General features: G+C 41.9%; 1 protein-coding gene and 1 pseudogene across 4 annotated transcripts in view; one reads left to right on the top strand and one right to left on the bottom strand.

Annotated features, from left to right (window-relative positions):
* Window positions 1-2,158: 2,158 nt before the first annotated feature.
* PRKCE (protein kinase C epsilon) overlaps window positions 2,159-20,484 on the bottom strand; it is a 472,683-nt gene continuing 454,357 nt past the window's right edge. For all 4 annotated transcript variants that reach the window (XM_061625425.1, XM_061625426.1, XM_061625428.1 and 1 more), the window contains one exon: window positions 2,159-6,784. In XM_061625425.1, coding sequence (XP_061481409.1) covers window positions 6,638-6,784 — 147 coding nt within the window. In that variant the 3' untranslated portion in view covers window positions 2,159-6,637. The remainder of the gene's footprint in view (window positions 6,785-20,484) is intronic.
* On the top strand, window positions 8,356-8,474 carry LOC133384778 (5S ribosomal RNA; annotated as a pseudogene).

Genomic DNA, 20,484 nt, shown 5'->3' with positions numbered 1-20,484 from the left:
CCACAACATCACAGTGTGACATTGCTGGGGCCCACTCAGTGACATTGCTGGGGCCCACCCCATGACATCACTAGGGTCCACTCCATGACATCACTAGGGCCTGCCCCCGTTCTCTCAGGTTTTCAGATGGTTCTGACTTGGCAACCCTATTCTGGAATGTGTTCTTGAATTCTCATATTGCCTGTTGTTTTACTGGATAGAGGATGGGGAGATGTGTAGGATTGGGGGTATAGCAACCTCAAGAGTTCTGTGTGGGTGGGATATAGCCTTCTGTCCTAAGATAAGAAACAGATCTGTTGCTCGGCACACATTTTCCCTCCTGCCACACCCACTTTGTGCTCTGGCCCAGCCTACCACTGGAATGCTGCCCCCAGAAGGCCACCCAGGAGAGAGTGTGGCTCTTGAGCTGGAAAAGTTTCTGCACCACAGCTTCAGATACAACTAATGCTGACATGTAAAGCACACTGAGTATCAACCCCCTGTCTCCACGAAGGCCTCTTCATTCCTCATTTGAAAACACTTGTGAGAGATGCAAAATGAATGGAAGATTTTTAACACCATTGTATTTATTAGGTTCTGAAACAATACACATTCACATCCTTTAGAATACAGTACATTTGGCACAGTAATAATGGCTACAATGAAATAACCCTAACAAATGGCAAGAGATTCAAATTACAACCGTAAGAAAAAAATTCTGTACAAAGAAAGCCTCACAATAAAAAAATACCTCCTTGCTCCTGTAAAACTGAATACATTTAATATTTTTCCAGCACTATTCTTTACAGAATTTCAAAAGAAGTATTTGTTTTAAAAAGCTTTTTTAGAGAGAGAGCACATTATTTAAACAATATGGAATCCTCCCCCAACTAAACGGTGTCTCTAAAATAGAGATAGAGAAAAATATCCTGATTTCCAATTTTTATTTGGCATTTTGCACACCTTTCAACAATGACAAAAGGTGGGGGGGTTAGAAAAAACTTTACAGGAGAGGAGGAATTGTAACAGTGTTTTCATAATTTTAAGTAAGTTCAAGGTAACAGACAAAACCTGCTAATGTAAACCAAACAGAAAATTACTTGAACTGCATTCACTTAAGCTAAACTGAATGCTGCAATCCCTGCACACAGCCAGGCTGCTTAAATCCCATTGGCATCCAATCCAGCTGTAGTCATGCATACCATCTGGTGGCCTTGGATACTGATGCACATGCTGTCAAAATATGCATCCAGCTGGGCTCAAGTGAATATCATCATGCACATGGGGAAGTGCATCCTCCCAGATGTACAACTGCTTTGGCAACACCGATTGAAAGATCTTTGCATGCATGGGCCTCACTTGCTGGATTGAGGCAAAGGACTTCCAAGACTAGAGCTGCAGCTTCTGCCTGTGTGAAGGTATTTGCTTTTCTGTTCGGTATCCAGAAGAAAAGAATGCAGGTGGTGGGGCAATACAAATGTTTGTTAGCAATTTTTCATGCCAGGAACAATAGAAGCACACACTCCACAATTTTGCTTACAAAAAAGCTTTGTGCAATGTCCTTACTCCCTCACAAAGATTTGCTAATCTCCATTTTGTATAAAGGTCTCTCATTCCATGCAAACAGTAGTACGCTGTACAATGGTCCCTCATTCTAGCCAATTCTATGAGCGGCTTTAGGAGGCCACTTGCTACCTCCAAAGCTGCTGTTCAGTTCACCTAAGGAAGAGACCACTTAGCATTGTCAGTTCTTGCTTTGGATGTCCAAAGCTAGCATATGGCAAAAATACACAGAGCTAGCATTACCACGCAGAAAACAAATGGGCAGTTTTATATGATTTCAGCTCCCGCCCAACATAAAATAATGAGATGATGTAACCTTTGTGACGTCTCTGTGCTTCCACTCCACGAGCTGGTTGGGGGGGCTTTCCCCCCCGCCCCACTCCAGCCCTTAAATTTTAGTGAAGATAAATTAAATTATTCTAAAAGGTTTGATCCATTATTACATTGGTAAGCCAGACAACACATGACTTGATATAGCATAATATTTAATATTTTGAAATCATCATATGAATACATACATATATATATATATACATATACATATATACATATACATATACATATATATATATATATATATATATATATATATATATATATATATATAATTACACCTGAGCTTTTTTTAAAAAAAAAAACCAAACCACAACATAATGGAATTGAATGTCATAATAACTGAAAGTTGCTACAACAGCCAGATACAAAACTGACATTAATTTAATCCGTCTGAGAGGAGACCCTCAACCAACTTCTCAAGCTACATGTGGAGAATAAGTACTATTGTGGGGAAGCTTCGACAGCATAAGGCGTTCTAGGCCATATGGGGGAGAAGCCCATCCTGAGACTGCTCTTCAGGCCAGCTGTCCCGCCCAAACTTGGGGTGTGCACTGGCCCTCTCATAAGCTTCCTCCTCTGTTGATGGGCTCCTCGAGTTTATGCAGTAGTGGCAGGCGTCAGTGCTTTGAAGAGGACTACAAGTGACAGGGTGACTGACTGTTGTAGCTATTTTAATTTCCCACAATGCCCTAGATTGAAAACTGTGTCAGGTGCATCGTGGGAAATGAATATGGCGGCTACACTCAGCTATCCAGCGCTACTCAAAGCACAGAGCCGTATTTTTTTAAAAAAAATGTAGGGACCACAACAGGTTTCAGCAATGTACCAAGCCGGGGCTGGGGCCCTTTCAGCTCAAGGATGCCAGGTGCCAACACCACCCCTGTCCACAGGCCTGGGGCTTTTCTCACATTGTCCAGAGCTTCTCATGCGAGAGAAGGAACCTCACTGCAGCAGCATCCAAGCCACAGAGATAGCCTGAGAAGGTGGCCTGTGGCTAACCTGTGCTTCTGTCAATAATGGCCCGTCCTTTTCTCCCTCCCATCTTTATCATTTCATATAGAGTTTAAGAGAACTATACAGGAGATTTATTACAGCTTAATATAGGTCTACATCTTTCTTTTTTTATAATAGAAAACAAACAAATAAGGGGAAATTTTGACAGTAACTTGAACCAATACACATACAGAGTATTGCACATGGACATTATCATAATTATTCTTTCATAGGCTATTTTTTTAATAATATGCCTGAACATGCAGCAGTTGATACCTCAATATTCATTGAATTCCACAGGCCTTGCACCTATATACAAAATCTTCATCTGTACAAAAGGCAAAAAAGGAGAAAAACTAAAGAAAAAGAAAAAAGCTTCTTGAGTGCCACTCTGCCAGTCACAAGTATATATAAATTGTGCAAATGGAAAATCCAAGTGCAACAAGTAAAATGGATTCCCTTAACTGCTCATTCACCATTTGGGTGTGTCACACACACATCAACAGTACACGTATACACACACACACACGCATGCGTGCACGTGCACGCACACACACACACAAAAGGGTACTCCCAGAAATATAAGTACATAACACTGTCAGCATATCTACAGGTGGTAACTTCACATTTGTTAATGCACTGTCCACATGAGTTACCTTTTTTATGACTACACAAGAAAGCCCACTTACAACTCTCAACAATGTCAGTTTTTGAATCTTGATCTTCAGTCTCTCAATACATTTTTCACATAATGAATGGCTTTGCTTGGCTTTGTATTTTTCCTATATAGCACAGTTTTCATACCAGATTTTTCTAAGTATCAAAAAACACAACCAAAGAAGAGTAGTACTATTGGTCATGACCCAGCTGGACCCATAGTACAGTAGTACAGTATCATGCTATCCTTAACTGCCCCTCCTTCCTGTTCCTTAGCCAGGATCATGTGCCCCACAATGCCTCATGGCCAAACGAGAAGTGTTAAATGTGTCTTTGCAATGCAACGTGCATGGTTTAATAAATAAAAATAGCAACTGCTGGAGGGGTTTTTAGTTATTGGGATTGCAGCAAGCAGGGAGGAAGAGTTTAATTCTTCTCCCCCTACTGGTGTCCTAATAAAAATAGCTCCTCTGAAGCTGCTGTTTGCATTGGGAGGTAAATATCCATGCAGCTGCTATATGCATTTTGTTTTTAAAAAAGAGTGCATTTAAATGCAAAGATATTTGGCTAGTTTGACCCTCAGCCCCTACCTGCCTGCTATTAGATGCTCATATGTATCTGCCACGTTAGATCCAAGTAGTCCTCTTTTTCCCAGGGTCATTTGCACAGGCAGCTTTAGTAATTTATGCAGATAACCCTGAGGAGGATAAAAGCTGCTGAATCTATATATGGGAGATATGCATGGGCTTAGCAGGTCACAGCTGATGCATTGCAGTGTGCTACTCCTGGCTAAAGGCCAGTAGTGGAGAGACAGGGAGGAAAAAGGCTATGCACAAAGAATCACGCCCAATTTTATTTTTTGTAAAAGCCTGTAAAAGTAACACACTGCTGTTAAAAATAAATTAATTAAAGTGAGACATATAGCCAGATTTGATACAATGAAATGTTTTAAAAATGATTTTTCTTAAAATACCCTTCTGCCATTGCATCAATGTCATGCATGTTTTGGGTACCAGTTTCTAAAACGGTTTTTCTGTGGAAGGATTACCACGTACATGCCGAAGAAGCTGTAAAATTTGTAGAAAGCCTATATTGCTCTATTAAAGCTATTATATAGGCTTTTGGAGAATTTGCCCACTCTTTAGCCCTTTAATACCTGTCTATAAAGCATCTGTGTTTGTATGTTATATGATTTTAATAAAACTTTTTTAAAAAAAATCATTATGTATCTTAGAAAAAAGTAATTTTCCAGATAGACTATTTAAGATTTTCATTGGCAGCCTTATCTATTTTAATTAGTTATAAATCCATTAGTCAGGCTATTTTCTAACACTCAACAATTAGCCTGCACAGAAGTGCAATTTTTGGTATCTATTTCAATATTTAAGTATTTTTGGTAAATATTTTTTGCCATATTCACTTAAGAGTCACAGGGTGGTTTGGTGATAGGGCATGCCAAAAAACTTCAGCTCTTATCATGGGTAAATCCAGCAGAGTGAAGGAGATGAAGGAAGATTGCTGCCTCTCAGTTGCATACATTTCTGGGCTAAAAAGTTGCCAGGGACAGATTTCTGGAAGAATTTCCTATCCAGGAATGCATTCCACCCACTTCCATAACAGCCTTTTTCACACAATCCTGTGCATGCTTAATTGGATATAAATCCCACAGTGTTCAACAGTTTACGTCCAAGTAACTATGCACAGAAGTTTCACCTTAGAAGAATACTAGTATATCTATGGAAGTTCTGCAGCAACACAATATGAATTCATCACTATTGCACTGTTGGCCTCTGTTACCATCAGAATTAACAATAAGGAAACAATCTCTTCAGACTCCTTTGCACTGAGCTCAAGCCAGTAGTTCTCAGCTAACCACCCAACATGGGAGTCACAGTTGCTGTTTTATGGTTCTATCTGCCTAGAAATGCAACACAGCAGAATTTTAATGAGAAAGAACTTGCTTTACCTTGAACTTAGAATCCACCCCGACTTTTAAGCCTAAGCATGGACTGAAATCCAGCATCATGGAATCCTCAGCCACAATCATTTCACAACTGCAGCCTCCTGAGGATGCTTTTCATTAAAAAGAAAAAAAACATTCTTGAAAGATGAATGGCTCATTAGGACCCTAACGCTATTGGCTGTCACAATGCCCCTACAAGGCTGTCAGAAAGCAATGCTGGCATAAATCTTCTAGCTGATTTATAGGTTCACATTGCTAGTGTTCATTTAGTACAAATAACTTGTGTATGTGCCACTATGTGATGGGGATGATTATTTGCCATGTCTTGGAAAAGTCTTTCTAACCCAGGGCTTGGGAATCTGAGGCCTGGGGTCCAAATGCAGCCCTCAAAGCTTCTCTGTCTGGCTCTCAGAACTCTCTCCAGGTCACACCTCTCTCCCCTAGTTACATCCCTCAGTGGCTCTGGTTTGTATCCCTAGTGTTTGTACCTGGCCGGAATATGTTCTTGAACTCTGATAATGCCTCTTGCTTTTGTTTGTTTGTGTACGTGAGTGTGAGTGTGAGAACTAGCCTCCTGTCCAAAGGTAAAATTTGTTGCTCCACCCACTTTTCCCTCTGGCCCTGCCACCCACTAGCATGTAGACCTTGGAAGGCTGCCCAGAAAGGAATGTGGCTCTCGGGCTGAAAAAGATTTCCCATCACTGATTGACCCCATAAAGAGGGACGTTCCCAAGACCACACTGTTCCATGTGAAAAGTGAGTAGGAAAAAAACACCCTTTTAGTGATTTTTTTTTTTAACCTCAAAAATGACTGAGTGAACTAGTCACATCCTTCTAGGGAATAAAAGAAAGATACTAAACTAGGGTAGGGTGGAGGGGAAAAGCAGCATCAAGAAACAACAGCACTGTGTTACCTTAACAATTTCTGATACAAAATATTTTGCATTGCTTTGTGAGTCAGAAAGTATGAGTGCCTCCAGCTCAAAGGTGAAAGAAAAATAACAATAAATAGATAGGCATAGTATAAAATAAGGGTTATGGGCTCATGGTTGGGAGAAGTAGCTCTCGATTGGGTGGCTGGAGGGTGTTCTGAGAACCACCTCTTCCAGTGTCAGTGATCTGGTGGTCCCAATTGTGGGTGGGGTCTTATGGCTGCAGCTGTTCCCCAAAATATGAGAAGCCTTTAAATTCTTCTTGGTTGATTTGCTTTATAATTGCCTCGTCCACTGCAGTTAACACTGGGTCTTCTCGTGTAAAGTCTTGATCAAAGTTATTTACATCCCTTTTGGTTTTCTGAAGAAGAAAAAGAAAAAAGTTATGGGTGAGGAGTTGTCTCGTACTAACAACCAAAACACAAAAAGAGCATTGGGGGGAGGGGGGATGAGGAAGTGGTGTGATGATGTTTTTGTTTTGGCTTCTGAAATACGGCAAGAGTTTCCCGAAATTATGTGTATATATAAAATCACCACTTCATACAGGAGATAATGAAGATGACCAAACGAGATCACAGAAGCAAAGGATGGTTTTGGATAAGCCGGCAGGCTTCTTACAGGGAAGCTGAGAGTGATGTGGTGACACAGCAGATAGCTACAATTATGATATTAGATACACAGCAGTGGTTGCTGCTGTATATTTAGGCAAGCAGTTATGTTGGCAAGTAAAGCATGAATCCAGACATATCTTGTCTGTGAATGGTGTCACGGGTTGACTACAAATGTTGGCATGAAGAGGGAGGCAGGAGTAATAGTACCTGGGGGTCATCAAATGAAGCCGAATGTTGGGAAACGCAGGACAGACAAAAGAAGGGATTTCTTTACACAGTGCACAAACTACAGACATAGCTACCATAAGATGCAGTGGTGGGTCACCATCTTATCAATGGCTACTACTCATGACTGCCACCAGTATTAGAGACAATATGCCTCTGAATGCCGTTTACTGGGGATCACAAGAAGAAGAAGGCTGGCTGTTCCTTTCATTGTCCTATTTATGGAACTTCCATAGGCATTATGTTCGTCACGGTGAGAACAGGATGCTGGACCAGACAGGCCTTTGACCCAGCAGGGCTCTGCTTATGTTCTTAGAAAGTGGCTCCTATTATAGTTAAACGACTGAAGATGGCATTGTGACAATCTCACAAATGCTCAGCCTTTAAATGTTTCTGGGTGCATCCAGGCACTGTTTTTTTTTAATGTGGGCTTTTTATAGGCATCTGGGTGGCCACTGAGAATGCTGGACTAGATGGATGCCTTGATTACATGTCAGGCACCTGTGACACAGATATTTCCAGTGCTGTTTCCAATACTAATTGACGCTTTCAGATCAGCACTGGGGTGGGGACAGAAACTATCAAATTGTTCCTTCAAAACTAGATAACAAGTCTGCTATCTATGAAATGCTTCCTGTTTCTCTTGCAAGTTTGCAGCTCCACTGGGGAAGCCTACCTCTGGAAGCCCCTTAGCTCAATGGTTTTTCCAAGTATGAAGCAAGTCTCCAAGGAAGGAGAGTCACAAGCTCCTGATAGACTCCCTCAGTGTCTGCTTTGACTTGGCAAAGATTCACAAGATCTGCACATTCCATCCCATCAGAGAGCAAATTCCCAGTGACTTTCCTATTGCATATAATGCAGACCCAATGGCCTCCTTTGCCCAATAGGGGCAATTTGAACTGGAAAAGGAATGAGAAGGAAGTGACCCTACCAGTCCTTTCTCCTCTGTAACTCTCCCTCCCAATTTTATCCTTGCTAATGTTCCCATTTTGCTAGGGTTCCATTTTTGGGTACCTTCAGAAGCTGGCTGTGAACCTAAATTCCACCCCCCCCAATCTTTAATATATTTGGCCCAAACAAAGTAACTGATGGCCAGGCCTACGGCCACACTACCCTGAACATGCCCAATCTTGTCTGATCTCGGAAGCTAAGCAGGGTCAGGCCTGGTTAGTACTTGGATGGGAGACCGCCTGGGAATACCAGGTGCAGTGGGCTTAGATGAGGGCAATGGTAAACCACCTCTGAATACTTCTTACCATGAAAACCCTATGAATATATTAAAAAAAGATTCATAGGGTCGCCATAAGTCGTAATCGACTTGAAGGCATATGACAACAATGATGGCCAGGCAAATGACCCATTCTATTCTTAGTTACATTTGGAGATATATACATCATAATTTCCATGTCTTATTTAGACAAGCAATTGTAGTATTTTGTAGGCTTGCAACAGTTTGATTATGCTAAGACAGCATAACAAAAAGTTTTTTAGAGAACAGCGGCTCCCAAACTCTTGCCCCCCCCCCCCGGGCCACTTGAAAATTGCTGAGGCTCTTGGCAGACATCTTAGCAATTTTTCTGCCCACTGTAGCAATTGTAATGCCCTGTGCTAGATACTGTGAGATTTTTCATTGTGTTTTCATTGCTTAGATTTCTTATCTTGTGTATTTTATGATATTCTACAGAATTCAAATTGTAACACAATAAAATACAATAGAAGAAATAAAAGAAGCAATTCAAATACAATTTAAAATCCGTATGAATATGGGATGGATAGGCCATCTTCAACTGCAAATCCATTGACCACCCGAATGAAGCTTGTGGACCACCGGTGGTCTGCTGGTGGGAATCCCTGTTATAGCAGGTATATAAAGTTGCTGCTTTTGTATACTTCTAACCTCAAATGGCATACTCTGGTTACTAGAAGTGAAATTGTGTGTATGTGGGGGGGGATATCATTAAAGCTTCAGGAGTAGGAAAAAATCACAGGCTATTAGAGGTCAGCTGAGCAGGGATGGGGAACCCATAGTCCTCTAGATGTTGCTGGACTACAACTCCCACCACCCCTGACCTTTGCCCACGCTGGCAGGGGCTGATGGGAGTTAGAGTGCAATATCTGGAGGGCAACAGGCTCCCCATCCTTGCAAAATTGGATGAAGCAGAGAAATGTAATTCTAGGGCTGGAATGAATTTGTGGGTAAAAACTTTCAAGCAAATCCCTCTAACTGAATTTTCCTTGGAAATATTAGACTTATATTTCCTCTCTCTGCCCACCAGTGGGTCAGATGAGTGAATTTCTCTTTGCAGGAAACCCAAAGCATGCGGAGAAGATATGGGGATCACTCAATCATCTCATGTGCATGTACAAACTGGGCTGCCAACTTTGTTACTGGCTTCATGCTCCTGTATCTTTTAACAGCAGCTTGCTCTGTAGACATAAAAAAGTGACAATGCTTCTCTCTGTGCTGAGAAAAGCTACCGCTGTTGCTTCTGCAGATCAAGCTACTGTTAATGTCACAGGAGCAGGCCAGGATTTGTCCTAGACCATAGATCCCCGGCTGTTAGTCAGCTTTTACCTGCAGCTGCTACAGCACCTGTCAGAAGAGAAAAGAGGACATCACTGCCTCTTAGTGGCTGAAAAGAAATTTTAATGGGTGGGAAGAGTTTGAGGAACGCTATTGAGGGTAGGAAGAATTCGGTTTGCTTCCACTCTAGCAACATCATTTGTGCACTCATTTATTGTGGAGAGCCCAGATGGTGTTGCTGCCAAACTATTGCATTCCAGTGTTTCCCCTGCTATTTGCCATTCTTTTGAAAAACCTTCTTTGTGGCCCTTTTAAAAAAAATTGAATTTTTGAACAGGCAGCGCCAGCCTGTTCAGTGTGGTCTGGCAAAGCGCTACAGTGGCACCTGGCTGTAGGAGTAGCCTGTGATGCAGCTGGTGAAGACCTGCCTCTCTACATCCCTTGCCCTGCCTTTCCTGGATGCTTCTCCTTCCTTGCCAAGCAGCTAATTGGCTGTAGCACAGTCCCATTACTTTTCAAAATGCTTGCATTTGCTTGCTTATTCGTTTCACGTTTAAAACTTTTTTCCTTTGCCAAAGTGCGAGCACCTAACAAAAAACCATGAACTACATACGTGCACCTCTTCTTGTAGCAGTGCAGACCTTCCCGAAGCACCGGGAGGAGGCACAGCTCTGATGCCCTCCTCCCCAAATTCTCCCCTCCTTTTGATCTTTGCTCAGGCCCGGGGGCCAAATATGGCCCTAAGGTCTCTCTGTCTGCTCTGTGGGACTCTCCCCAAGGCACACCTCTCACTGGCCATGCTTCACACCCGCCTTGAGGGATTTTGCCTGGCTGGAATGTGTGTCCTCGAACTCTGATAATACCTCTTGGTTGCTTGGATGGAGGAAAGGGAAGGGTGTTTGAGCATGTGCAGAAACTAGCCTACTCTACAAAGGCTATTAATTTACTTAATTTACATTAAGTGTTCTACCCACTTTTGAGTCTGGCCCTGCCCAACCTGAGCTTGTGACCTGTGAAAGGAGGGAATGTGACCTTGGGCTAGTGGCGGCTGGTGGCTCCATGTCAGTGGGCAGTAGAATCGGCTTCGGGTTTTAGTTCGAACTGTCAAGGACGCTGCCCAGGGCTGGAATGAAATTTCAGACAAAACCTGGAGTGGATTCCACTGACATGGAGGCACCAGCCACCACTGTCTTGGGCTGAAGAAGAATTCCCTATGCTTGCCTTATATTAACCCTCCTTTGCTGTTTCCAGCCTCTCTTTGGAGCTCCCGGCGACCACCTTTCTGTAGCAACTGGCAACTGGCTTCTTTTTGGCCTTTGCCTATCTACAAGCTACAGTGAGATTACCAGTGCTTTTGAGACCTTTTCCTCCATCCTTCCAGCTAGAATTAAACCTCAGTGCTTGCTTATTTTATACTTTAATTGAGCAGAGCAGGTGGTCAAGAGGCAAAGAAGAAAATTGGAAGGCAAGGCAGGGGTCAGAGATAAAGAGATAAAATGAAGGCAGAGGTCAGGATGAGAGGGAGGGAGATTGAGAGGAAGGGAGGGAGATGGATCAGGATGGAGCTTTATAGGACTTTTTCCTAGAAAGTCAATAAAGGATTCACGGGTGTGTGTGTTGGGTATCCAGTGCATCACATAAATGAAGAACAGCACAAATGTTTTTGCTTAAGATGGCCACTTTTTCCCAGGCTCACATTGGTTGCTTTTTAAAACTTTTAAAAAAAATAAAACTATTAATAATGAGATTTTGCAAGCCTCCACAAAGATCCACAGTGTGGGTCAGATGGTGGTGTCCAGAATCTTGGGGCTGACCATAGGAAACTGCCTTCTACTGAGTCTGACCATTGGTCTATTTAGCTTAGTACTGTCTACGCTGACTAGCAACGCCTCTCCAGGGTTTCAGACAGAGGTCTCTCCCAGTCCAACCTGGAGATGCAGGGAATTGAACCTGGGACCTTCTGCTCTTCCACTGAGCTATGGTCCTTCCACTAAAGAGACGGAGAGACATCAGGAAATGGAAGGAAAGAGATGGCGCAGGATTGAGTTTTATTGGACATATTCCTAGGAGCTTCCTAGCCGAAGTCTACGTTACACATGAATTGCTGTAACTGTGTGTTAATCAGGCGATCCAGTCATCATGCACACCATGCCAGATTCTGGCCTATGCATCAACTTTCATTGGATTCTTCAATCCTGGTTCAGTTTGCTAAGCAGCAACCCAGGGGAACAGGGAGTAAAGCGCAACCACAGAAAAACCACAACCTCAGAAGAGTAACTGAAACAGGCACACCCAGTTATTATGCAAAGCTTAGAAATGTAATAAAAATATTATTATGGAACTCATATGATAGAATACAGAACAAAGATAATACTTAAAGTAACTCAAAGTAACTTAAAAGTAATGTGGTTAATGATGAAATGAATTAACAAAATAATGAAAATATGAACTAGTATGTAATGGTTAAGGTGCTGGACTACGACCTGGGAGACCAGAGTTCGATTCCCCACACAGCCATGAAGCTCACTGGGTGACCTTGGGCCAGTCACTGCCTCTCAGCCTCAGAGGGAGGCAATGGTAAGCCCCCCATGAAAACCTTATTCATAGGGTCGCCCATAAGTCGGAATCGACTTGAAGGCAGTACACAAACACACACATTATTGAAAAGATGATGAAACATAGCAATGACAAAGCAAACGTTCTGGATAAATAATATGTTTTCCTCTAACCCCCCCTCCATCTCTACTCCTGTCTGAGAGGAAGGGCGGGATATCAATTTAATAAATAAATAAATATTTGTGTACTGGCTCTAGGTTTCTTAGAATATTAAAGAAAGTCATAGTTACTGACAAGTGGGTAGGCTTTCAGCTTTCAGCTGAGCAAAGCATGCAAAAGCAGGACAGAGCGTATAGCAGCAAGAAAGAAGAAAAAGTAATCCATAGGCAATTCACCGCCCCAAAGAAGATCTAGCTAACCCAAAATCTGAATACATCTTTTATACTAATCGGCAAACTGGATCAAGAGGTAGGAATTATCCAATAAATACTACGTGAATTTCAGTGAGCGTGGATGGACTCTCCTAATATGTAGTTATGAATTATCACAATCTGTTTGGGAGGGGAATGAAAAGGAGTAACTGAGACCCCCCCCGCATCAGTGATTTTCCATGCAGGCACCTTTGACCCAGTTCAAGCCTGCAAAAATATGTTATGCTTTCACTTTTGTTATGTCTTCACACAGCTGTGCACTATAACTCCTTATCAAGTTGCTACGGCTTCATAGTTTTCTTGTTGGCAGCAGGGACAATGCTTTCAGAAATCCAAGTAGCTTGTACTAAAAAATGACATGGACGGGGCAAAAACATCATTCATCATGTTTCAACATGGCTGCTCTACTCTGTGCATTCACTTACCATAACTGCCGTTTGCAGGCTGACCAAGGACCGGATTAACACTGTGGTCCAATGAGCTTTACAAATGTATTTCTAGGAAGAGCAAAAAACATGCTTTTGAAATGTGGTGGGATGGAAAACCTCACGGTGGGAGGAATGAAGTGGGAAAATAGGAAGTAGAGAGAAGGTTAAGCACGCCTGCTGCTCCTCTGAGCCCAATCACCTCCTGAAGTGGTTTTTCTGAAGAAACAGGCAAGAACGGCTGAATCTGTCAATTTCACTTCCTCTCAGTTTTCCAGTCTTAAATTCAGTTTGGCGAATTTCCAAGTCATTACAAAAATTCATCATCATTTTAGTTTGCATTTCTTCTACTATGTACCAAGCAGTTTTTCTTAATATGTGTTTTGTGTGCCACTCTCACTTATATATGCATTTCTATGCACACTATAATATATGCACTTTTATACACATTTTTAAGTTGGACAACAGTATCACAAAGTTCGGTTCGTGCATCATTTTAGGAAGTTCAAATTAGCTAGGTTTGTATTAAAATGCAAACCAAATTTCTCCTCTACCCCTAGTAGCAGGACATAATGATGTGTGTTTGCATGTGACATATAGTGGATTGCTTATGCTGCTCACTTATTTGCCATGTTCACAAGCTCATATTCTGGATATTTATACAGGTTGTATCTAACATAGTGCTGAGTGTCCTGTCAGCGCAAGGGTTTCTGCTTGTGCAATGGAACTTTCCTTCCTCTTTCACTTATGCCCCCTAAACCTGTTCTAGGGGTTTCCCCTAACCCTCTGGAGCAGATTTGAGGAGGATGTGAGGCACACAGAGGGGGAATAAAGGGGGGGAGAGAATCCTGTTGTGCAAACAGAAATCCTTGCACTGATGGGATGTGATAGCTGAATACCACCCTACATTTATATCCCATCCTTCTTCCAAGGAAATCAAGGCAGCATACATGGCTGCCCCCCAATTTTATGTTCACAGCAACTATACACACACACACACACACACACACACACACTTTGTCCTTGTAAGGTAGGTTAGGTAGACAGATACTGACTGGTTCAAGCTCAGTGGATGAATGGGGATTTGAACGTGGGTCTTCCTAGTCTATTACTCTATTAAACCAGAGTAGCTCTTGTTTGAGGCATCACTGCTTGACTAACTCAGAGGAAAATCTACAAACAAACAAACAAATAAATAAAATCTTTGGGTGGCTTGCAAAATTTCAAATTGCTCATTATTAATAGTTTTTAAAATAAGTTTTTCTTTCTTTCTTCCTCCCCCACCCCAAAAGCAATAAAACAGATTGAAGTGGGAGCAGCTTTCAGAAGGCAGTGATGGTGGTGGACCTTGAGACAAAAAGAAGATGAGGAATTGCAGGAGGAGGGACGAGGGGCAGCAGAGATTCCTACTCCAATGTGGCTACTGATAGCCCCATGTACCATGAACAGGGAGCTTCCATGGCACAGAGAATAAGTGCGGTCACCATAAATTGCACCCCCCATGCTCACATCAACCTTGCATTTGGTGAATCAGTATTGAGCAATCTGCTATGCACTACTGAAGAAGCAGGATAGTAGAGGCCAACTGAGTGAGCCAGCTGCCTCAGATGGCACATGCTGGGGGGTTTGAGCTGTGGCTACCCTCTCCAGCCATTCCTCCTGATACCTTCAACTGCTCCTCTTTATTGGAGGACAGGGCTATGTGTGCCATGCTGCCTGCCCTGCATAGCTCAGTGGTATAGCATCTCCTTTGCACGCAAAAGGTCCCAAGTTTAATCCCCAGTATCTCCAGGTAGGGGTGGGAAAGATTCCCTGCCTGAAACCTTGGAGAGCTACTGCCAGTAAGTTTAGTCAATACTGAGCGATATAGACCAATAGTCTGACTTGGTATAGGGCAGCTTCCTTTGTTCCTATGCTACCTAAGCTAGCCTGCTGTCCTCTGCTGTGGTGGATGATATTGTCTCATTGCCAGAGCTGAAGCAAGATTCAACTGTCCAAGTCTGGTTGGCTTCTGTATGTGGAATGAGGGGGCACCCTCATGTCCTTTGCCTAAGGAAGCAAAATGTCCTGGGTCGGCTCTGCAGCTAAAATTAAACTTGGGGGCATAAACAAAGGCTAATTATCCAGAAACCAAATGTAGGGCCAAAACATAGGTGAATGCATTTCACTTCTCTGTTTTGCACTGTACTGATGGGCTATATGCAGATCTGAGATTGCCTTGCTGCTGCTCCTTTTATTTCTCAAGTAAATTACCTCTCTTGAAGCTCTTTGTTGGGGCCCATTTGCTGAGCACAACAAACAGGTCCAGCCGCATTTCTGCTGGTTCTTAGCATCACTGTCTTAAAATTCCTATCTTATCAGTGGTGTCTAGCCAAAGGAGAAGGATGTTTTTGAAAGGTGCCGCACCCCATGGCAAGTGTTGTTTCAGAGATTGTACAAAGGTGAGTTTCAGAATATGTGAAGCACATTGGAAGCTAAATGCTACAAACGCACTGGCAGGGTGTGGTCTTAATTTAAAACTTAATTTAATTATTATACATAATTTATCATCATAGTTTCCAGAGTCTGGATATAACCATGTTGGTCTGCTGTAGCAAAAAGAACAGCAGTGAACATTCTGGAACAAAGGAACTTCAAAAACTCTGGCATGAACAGATGATCAAGAAATTCAACTGCATCACTTGTGGCCTGAATCAACATAATGTGTATTTATCCCACTACATGTGTTAATCAGCTTACCAATACCAGGCTGTTTTGTTATCATCAACGCTGCTTTGGTAGGAAAATAGGAAACTGCCTTGCACTCACTCAGACCACTGGTCGATCTAGCTCAGTATTGTCTACACTGACTTGTACAGGCATACCCTGCTTAACGTCGCTTCACTTAACGTCGCTTCACTTAACGTCGCCTTGCTATAACGTACATGCTCCATATGCCACCATACCCCAATTAACGTACGCCTGCTTCGCAATTACGGACACTGAATGGCATGACGCCGCTGCCATCTAGTGGCGATTGCAGTGCAGTACATGCATAGATAATTGCTTCACTTTAAGTACATTTTCACTTTACATACACGTTCCGGTCCCATTGCGTATGTTAAAGCGGGGTATGCCTGTATTGGCTTTCCAGGGTTTCAGACAGGTGTTTGTTAATAGTCACTGGCCTCCCATAACCTTTAAGATTGTTTTTGTTATCATTTACCAAAGTACCTTTAGAGCCTAATGTTTCCAGAGTGACTAAAGCTTCCTATCCCTGACATTTCTTCCGTCCTTCATGATTCTGGAACTAACTAACTAACTAACTAATTCACTCACTCACTCGCACACACACACACACACACAGACTGAGGGTAGGTTCAGATATCTCAAAAGGAAGTACCTCTTCATGCAACTCATTATGAAATTCTGGAATCCACTCCCACTGGAAGTGGCGATGGCCACTAGCTTCAGTGGTTTTTGAAAAGAACATAAGAAGAGCCTGCTGGATCAGGCCAACAGCTCATCATGCAGAAAGATTTTATAAATTGTGGGCAATGGACCTGTCAGCACTATGAGCCATGAGCTAAAAGTAACATCTGAACACAAAATGTTTGGAATAAGCAACAGTGCTCTGCTTCTGAACATTGGAGGCATTTGGTTGGCAGATGCTGGAATCAAATGCTTGAGATGGACCTTGGTCTGATGCCCCCAAGCAGCTCTAACATGGCTGGTTTGTTGTGCTGGCTCCCGCTGGATCTGTTACTATGAATAATGCTTGCAACTAATGTTATTTGCTGTTGCTGGTTTTATGCTGGTTTCATGCTGTTGGATTTTATTTTGTTTTAGTTTTGATGTTTGTGCCTTTATGGTTTTTTCTGTTTTTTAAAATATTTTTACTATAAACTCACTCAGTGAACATTTGTTCTTGGGTGGTATATCAATATCGTAAATAAAAGTAAATAGTCACACATAGATTCAAAAGTGATCTCAGAGTGCATTCAGTTTCACAATGCTATGAGCCCCCTGCTCTCTCTATGCCTCAGTCCCGATTCTTTTTTCACACTGGGCTGGTTTGAACAATACTTCCCCCACAATCGGCCCAAAGCATGAAGAGAGTGCATGCAGCAGACCTCCTCCCATACCCAAACCCACTTTTCAGAGAGTATTGCTGAAAAAGAGGATAAAATGGTGCTAATTTGCATAAAATTTGCACACACTAATTTATATATCTACAAGCAAATTTAGAAAAATTCTGTAATTTAAATAGAAATGCAATACCTCTGTCACCATAGTGGGGAAGGCTGTGACCAGGTGACTTGTGGGCTTGCTTAGTCTGCTCTGCAGGTGCTCTGGACAACTTCAAGGCCCCTCATGAACTCCTGTTAGGGTTCTTTAGCTTTAAACCAGACTTGGACTTCAAATAGAGGGTACCTTCAAACTGAGGACTGTCCTCTGTAAAGTAGATACATTGTCACCCTAATAACATTCCCTATCCTTCTCTAAAAATGTTGCCACTGCATACGCAGTTCACCTGCCAATAAAACTATGGACCGCTGTTTGTCTCTCTTTGGCACAGGAATTATTTTGCATGAGTCAGGATCCCCACAATCAAAGGGGTGGCCTATTTTCCAGAAATGATGGTTGTATATACCTTTTCTGCATCCATCCAGCATGTGTATTCATTGTCAGTGAGCCCCATTACTGGCATTACCTTTAATGCAGTCCAAAGCTGAGAGACAATGCAGACCTCTGTTTTTATGGGCTTGTGATAAGTAAACGTGCCCAAGATTGCACAATAAGGTTATGGAATAAAGAAAAAAAACACCACCCTTCATTGTAACTTGGTCAATAGAGCCTCTGGTCACAACAAATAGGTATGGTGGTCCCTGCCAGAAATCTCAGCTAAGAGAATATCTTAGAGGAGGAGGAGAGGTGCGTGGCATGTTGTGCTACAATTTAAACTAAATAAACACACCACTTTGCTTTGGAAATGAATTTATAAATAGCAGCAAATATCTCTTTAAGATCATTTTAAGGATTTGCAGCCCCAGTGATGTGGGTGTTTGGAGTGAGATGAGATTTAACATTTACTTTTCTAAAGACAATAGCCTGGATCTTGAATTCCCCTTCCATGAACTGAAGACTCTTGCTATTCAAGGAAGGAACTTCGATTTAACAGAGGGCTCTGCTGACAATTCCACCTTCCACATGAAGTCCCTAGCACAACATTCCATGTTCTTCCAAGGAGAAGTTTTATTTATTTATTTATTAGATTTACATCCCACTCTTTCTCCCAGTAGGAGCCCAGATGTAAAAAATCACACACACACACTTCTGCCAGTATTATGACTGGGGATGGAATTATTATTATTATTATTATTATTATTATCATCATCATCATCATCATCATCATCATCATCCCACCCTTCCTCCCAGTTAGGAGCCCAGGATGGCAAACGAAAACACTAAAAACGCTCTAAAACATCTTAAAAAACAAACTGTCAGTTTTAGTTCTCAATTTCTAATTTTTCTAATCTTAAATTTAGTTCTCCACATTTCTGCAGCAATTTGTGATTTAAAAAAAATCCTCATGAAAATTCTTCAGCATTTTAATGCAAATTCTCCTAATACATTTTTATCTGCAGTTTTCACTACTGTAGACATTTTTGCTAGCAGTTTCTCTTAATATAATGCATTTTTGTATGTTATTTTCACCAATATATTCATTCTGTGCACACATTGCCCTAATATTTTTGTAAACATTGCTTGTTTGGAGAACTGTATCACAAAATTCAAATAAGTGCAAATTTCAAAGGATAGCTGTATTCCTGTTCTCATATTATTTCAGAAAGCTCGAATTTGATACATTCATCCTTAAATGCAAACTGAATTGAATTTCTCCCTTTCCCTAGTTATGACCAAGTTATGACCTTACTACAACACTGCTTGAGGATGCCATCCTGTGCACACTTGGGAGTAAGTCTCATTGCACTCAGTGAAGCTTATTTCTGCATACAGATGTACAAAATTGCCCTGACAGTCACTGGACTGGGCACACCAAGATCAGTGACTCATACAGAAATACAGTGGGGGAGCTCCCCTGAGGGCTCACCCATCCTTCTGCTCCTCTGCATTGCCTGTGATTCCATGAACCAATCGCTCCCCATGCAGCAGAATTATCTACCCTCCAAAGAGGCAGACTGAAAGGAGGGTGACCCAGGGGAGTGACTGCAGAGGCACCACAGCAATCTCTTCAGCAGGTGGATGCTTTGGCGTTCCCAAGAGCCATTAATAACAAATAATAATAATGGCACATCTCATCTCCTTCTCTGGGCATGCTAGCAGTACTTTTGCAGCACACTTTAGCCTGACACAAATAATTGCCTTAACTTTACTAAGCACCATTTAAATATATATTAACAAACATAAGCTACAGACAAATGCTATCATTCCTTTTCATACACTGATCAAGACTGTTGGCTCAACCGTGAGAAGGGACTTCACAAAATTAAGAGTCCTTAAGGATACAAAGAGAGGCAGGGGGATCAATGGAATAGTGTTCTCCAATGGTACATGGGCCAGTTCCACTACCCAAAGTTGATTTGAGCAAAATACATTCCATGCAAATGCATGCACAACAGCCCTTTGCACCTCTGTCTGCTAAATGCCAATTGCCATGCACCCGGATGACTGAATGGAAATATATTATGCGACTGGAGGAACACCTGAAGTTGGTGGATTAGGCCTAAAAACAAACCTACCTGGACATTGTCCCCACATTGTAGGCCTTACCTTAAAGAGGGACATTCACACTGAAGCAAACTTGAAAAAAGAGAACATTCACACAAAGAGAAATTTACTTGGCCAGTAATTTCTGGTGTTCCTGTTACTATTACTGAAGGATACTGCATTTTAAGCAGGGGTTGACTGATTTATTTTTGCTACAGCCAAACTGCAAAGTCATAATCCTATATCTAGGATAGGTTCAGTATGAAATTGCATATGCAACATTATGACTTTAAAGCAGCAGAATAGAAAAACCCTAGTTCAAAATGCACAAATATTTTAGTTCAGTTGTTAAAGTAAAAGAAAAAGAAAGCAAAAACCAACATGGGAAATTTCCATAGATTGTCTCCACATAACGGATCAATCCTATACATGTCTACTCAGAATTCCACTGAATTAAATGGGACTTACTCCTGGGTAAATGAGTATACGATTGCAGCCTAAGGCTGCAATCCAATACATGTCTACTCAGAAGTAAGCTCCATTGGGTTCAATGGGACTTACTCCCAGGTAAGTGTGTA

The sequence above is a fragment of the Rhineura floridana genome, chromosome 4 (assembly GCF_030035675.1).
Source record: "Rhineura floridana isolate rRhiFlo1 chromosome 4, rRhiFlo1.hap2, whole genome shotgun sequence".
NCBI lineage: Eukaryota > Metazoa > Chordata > Lepidosauria > Squamata > Rhineuridae > Rhineura > Rhineura floridana.
This window is presented reverse-complemented; position numbering and strand designations above follow the sequence as displayed.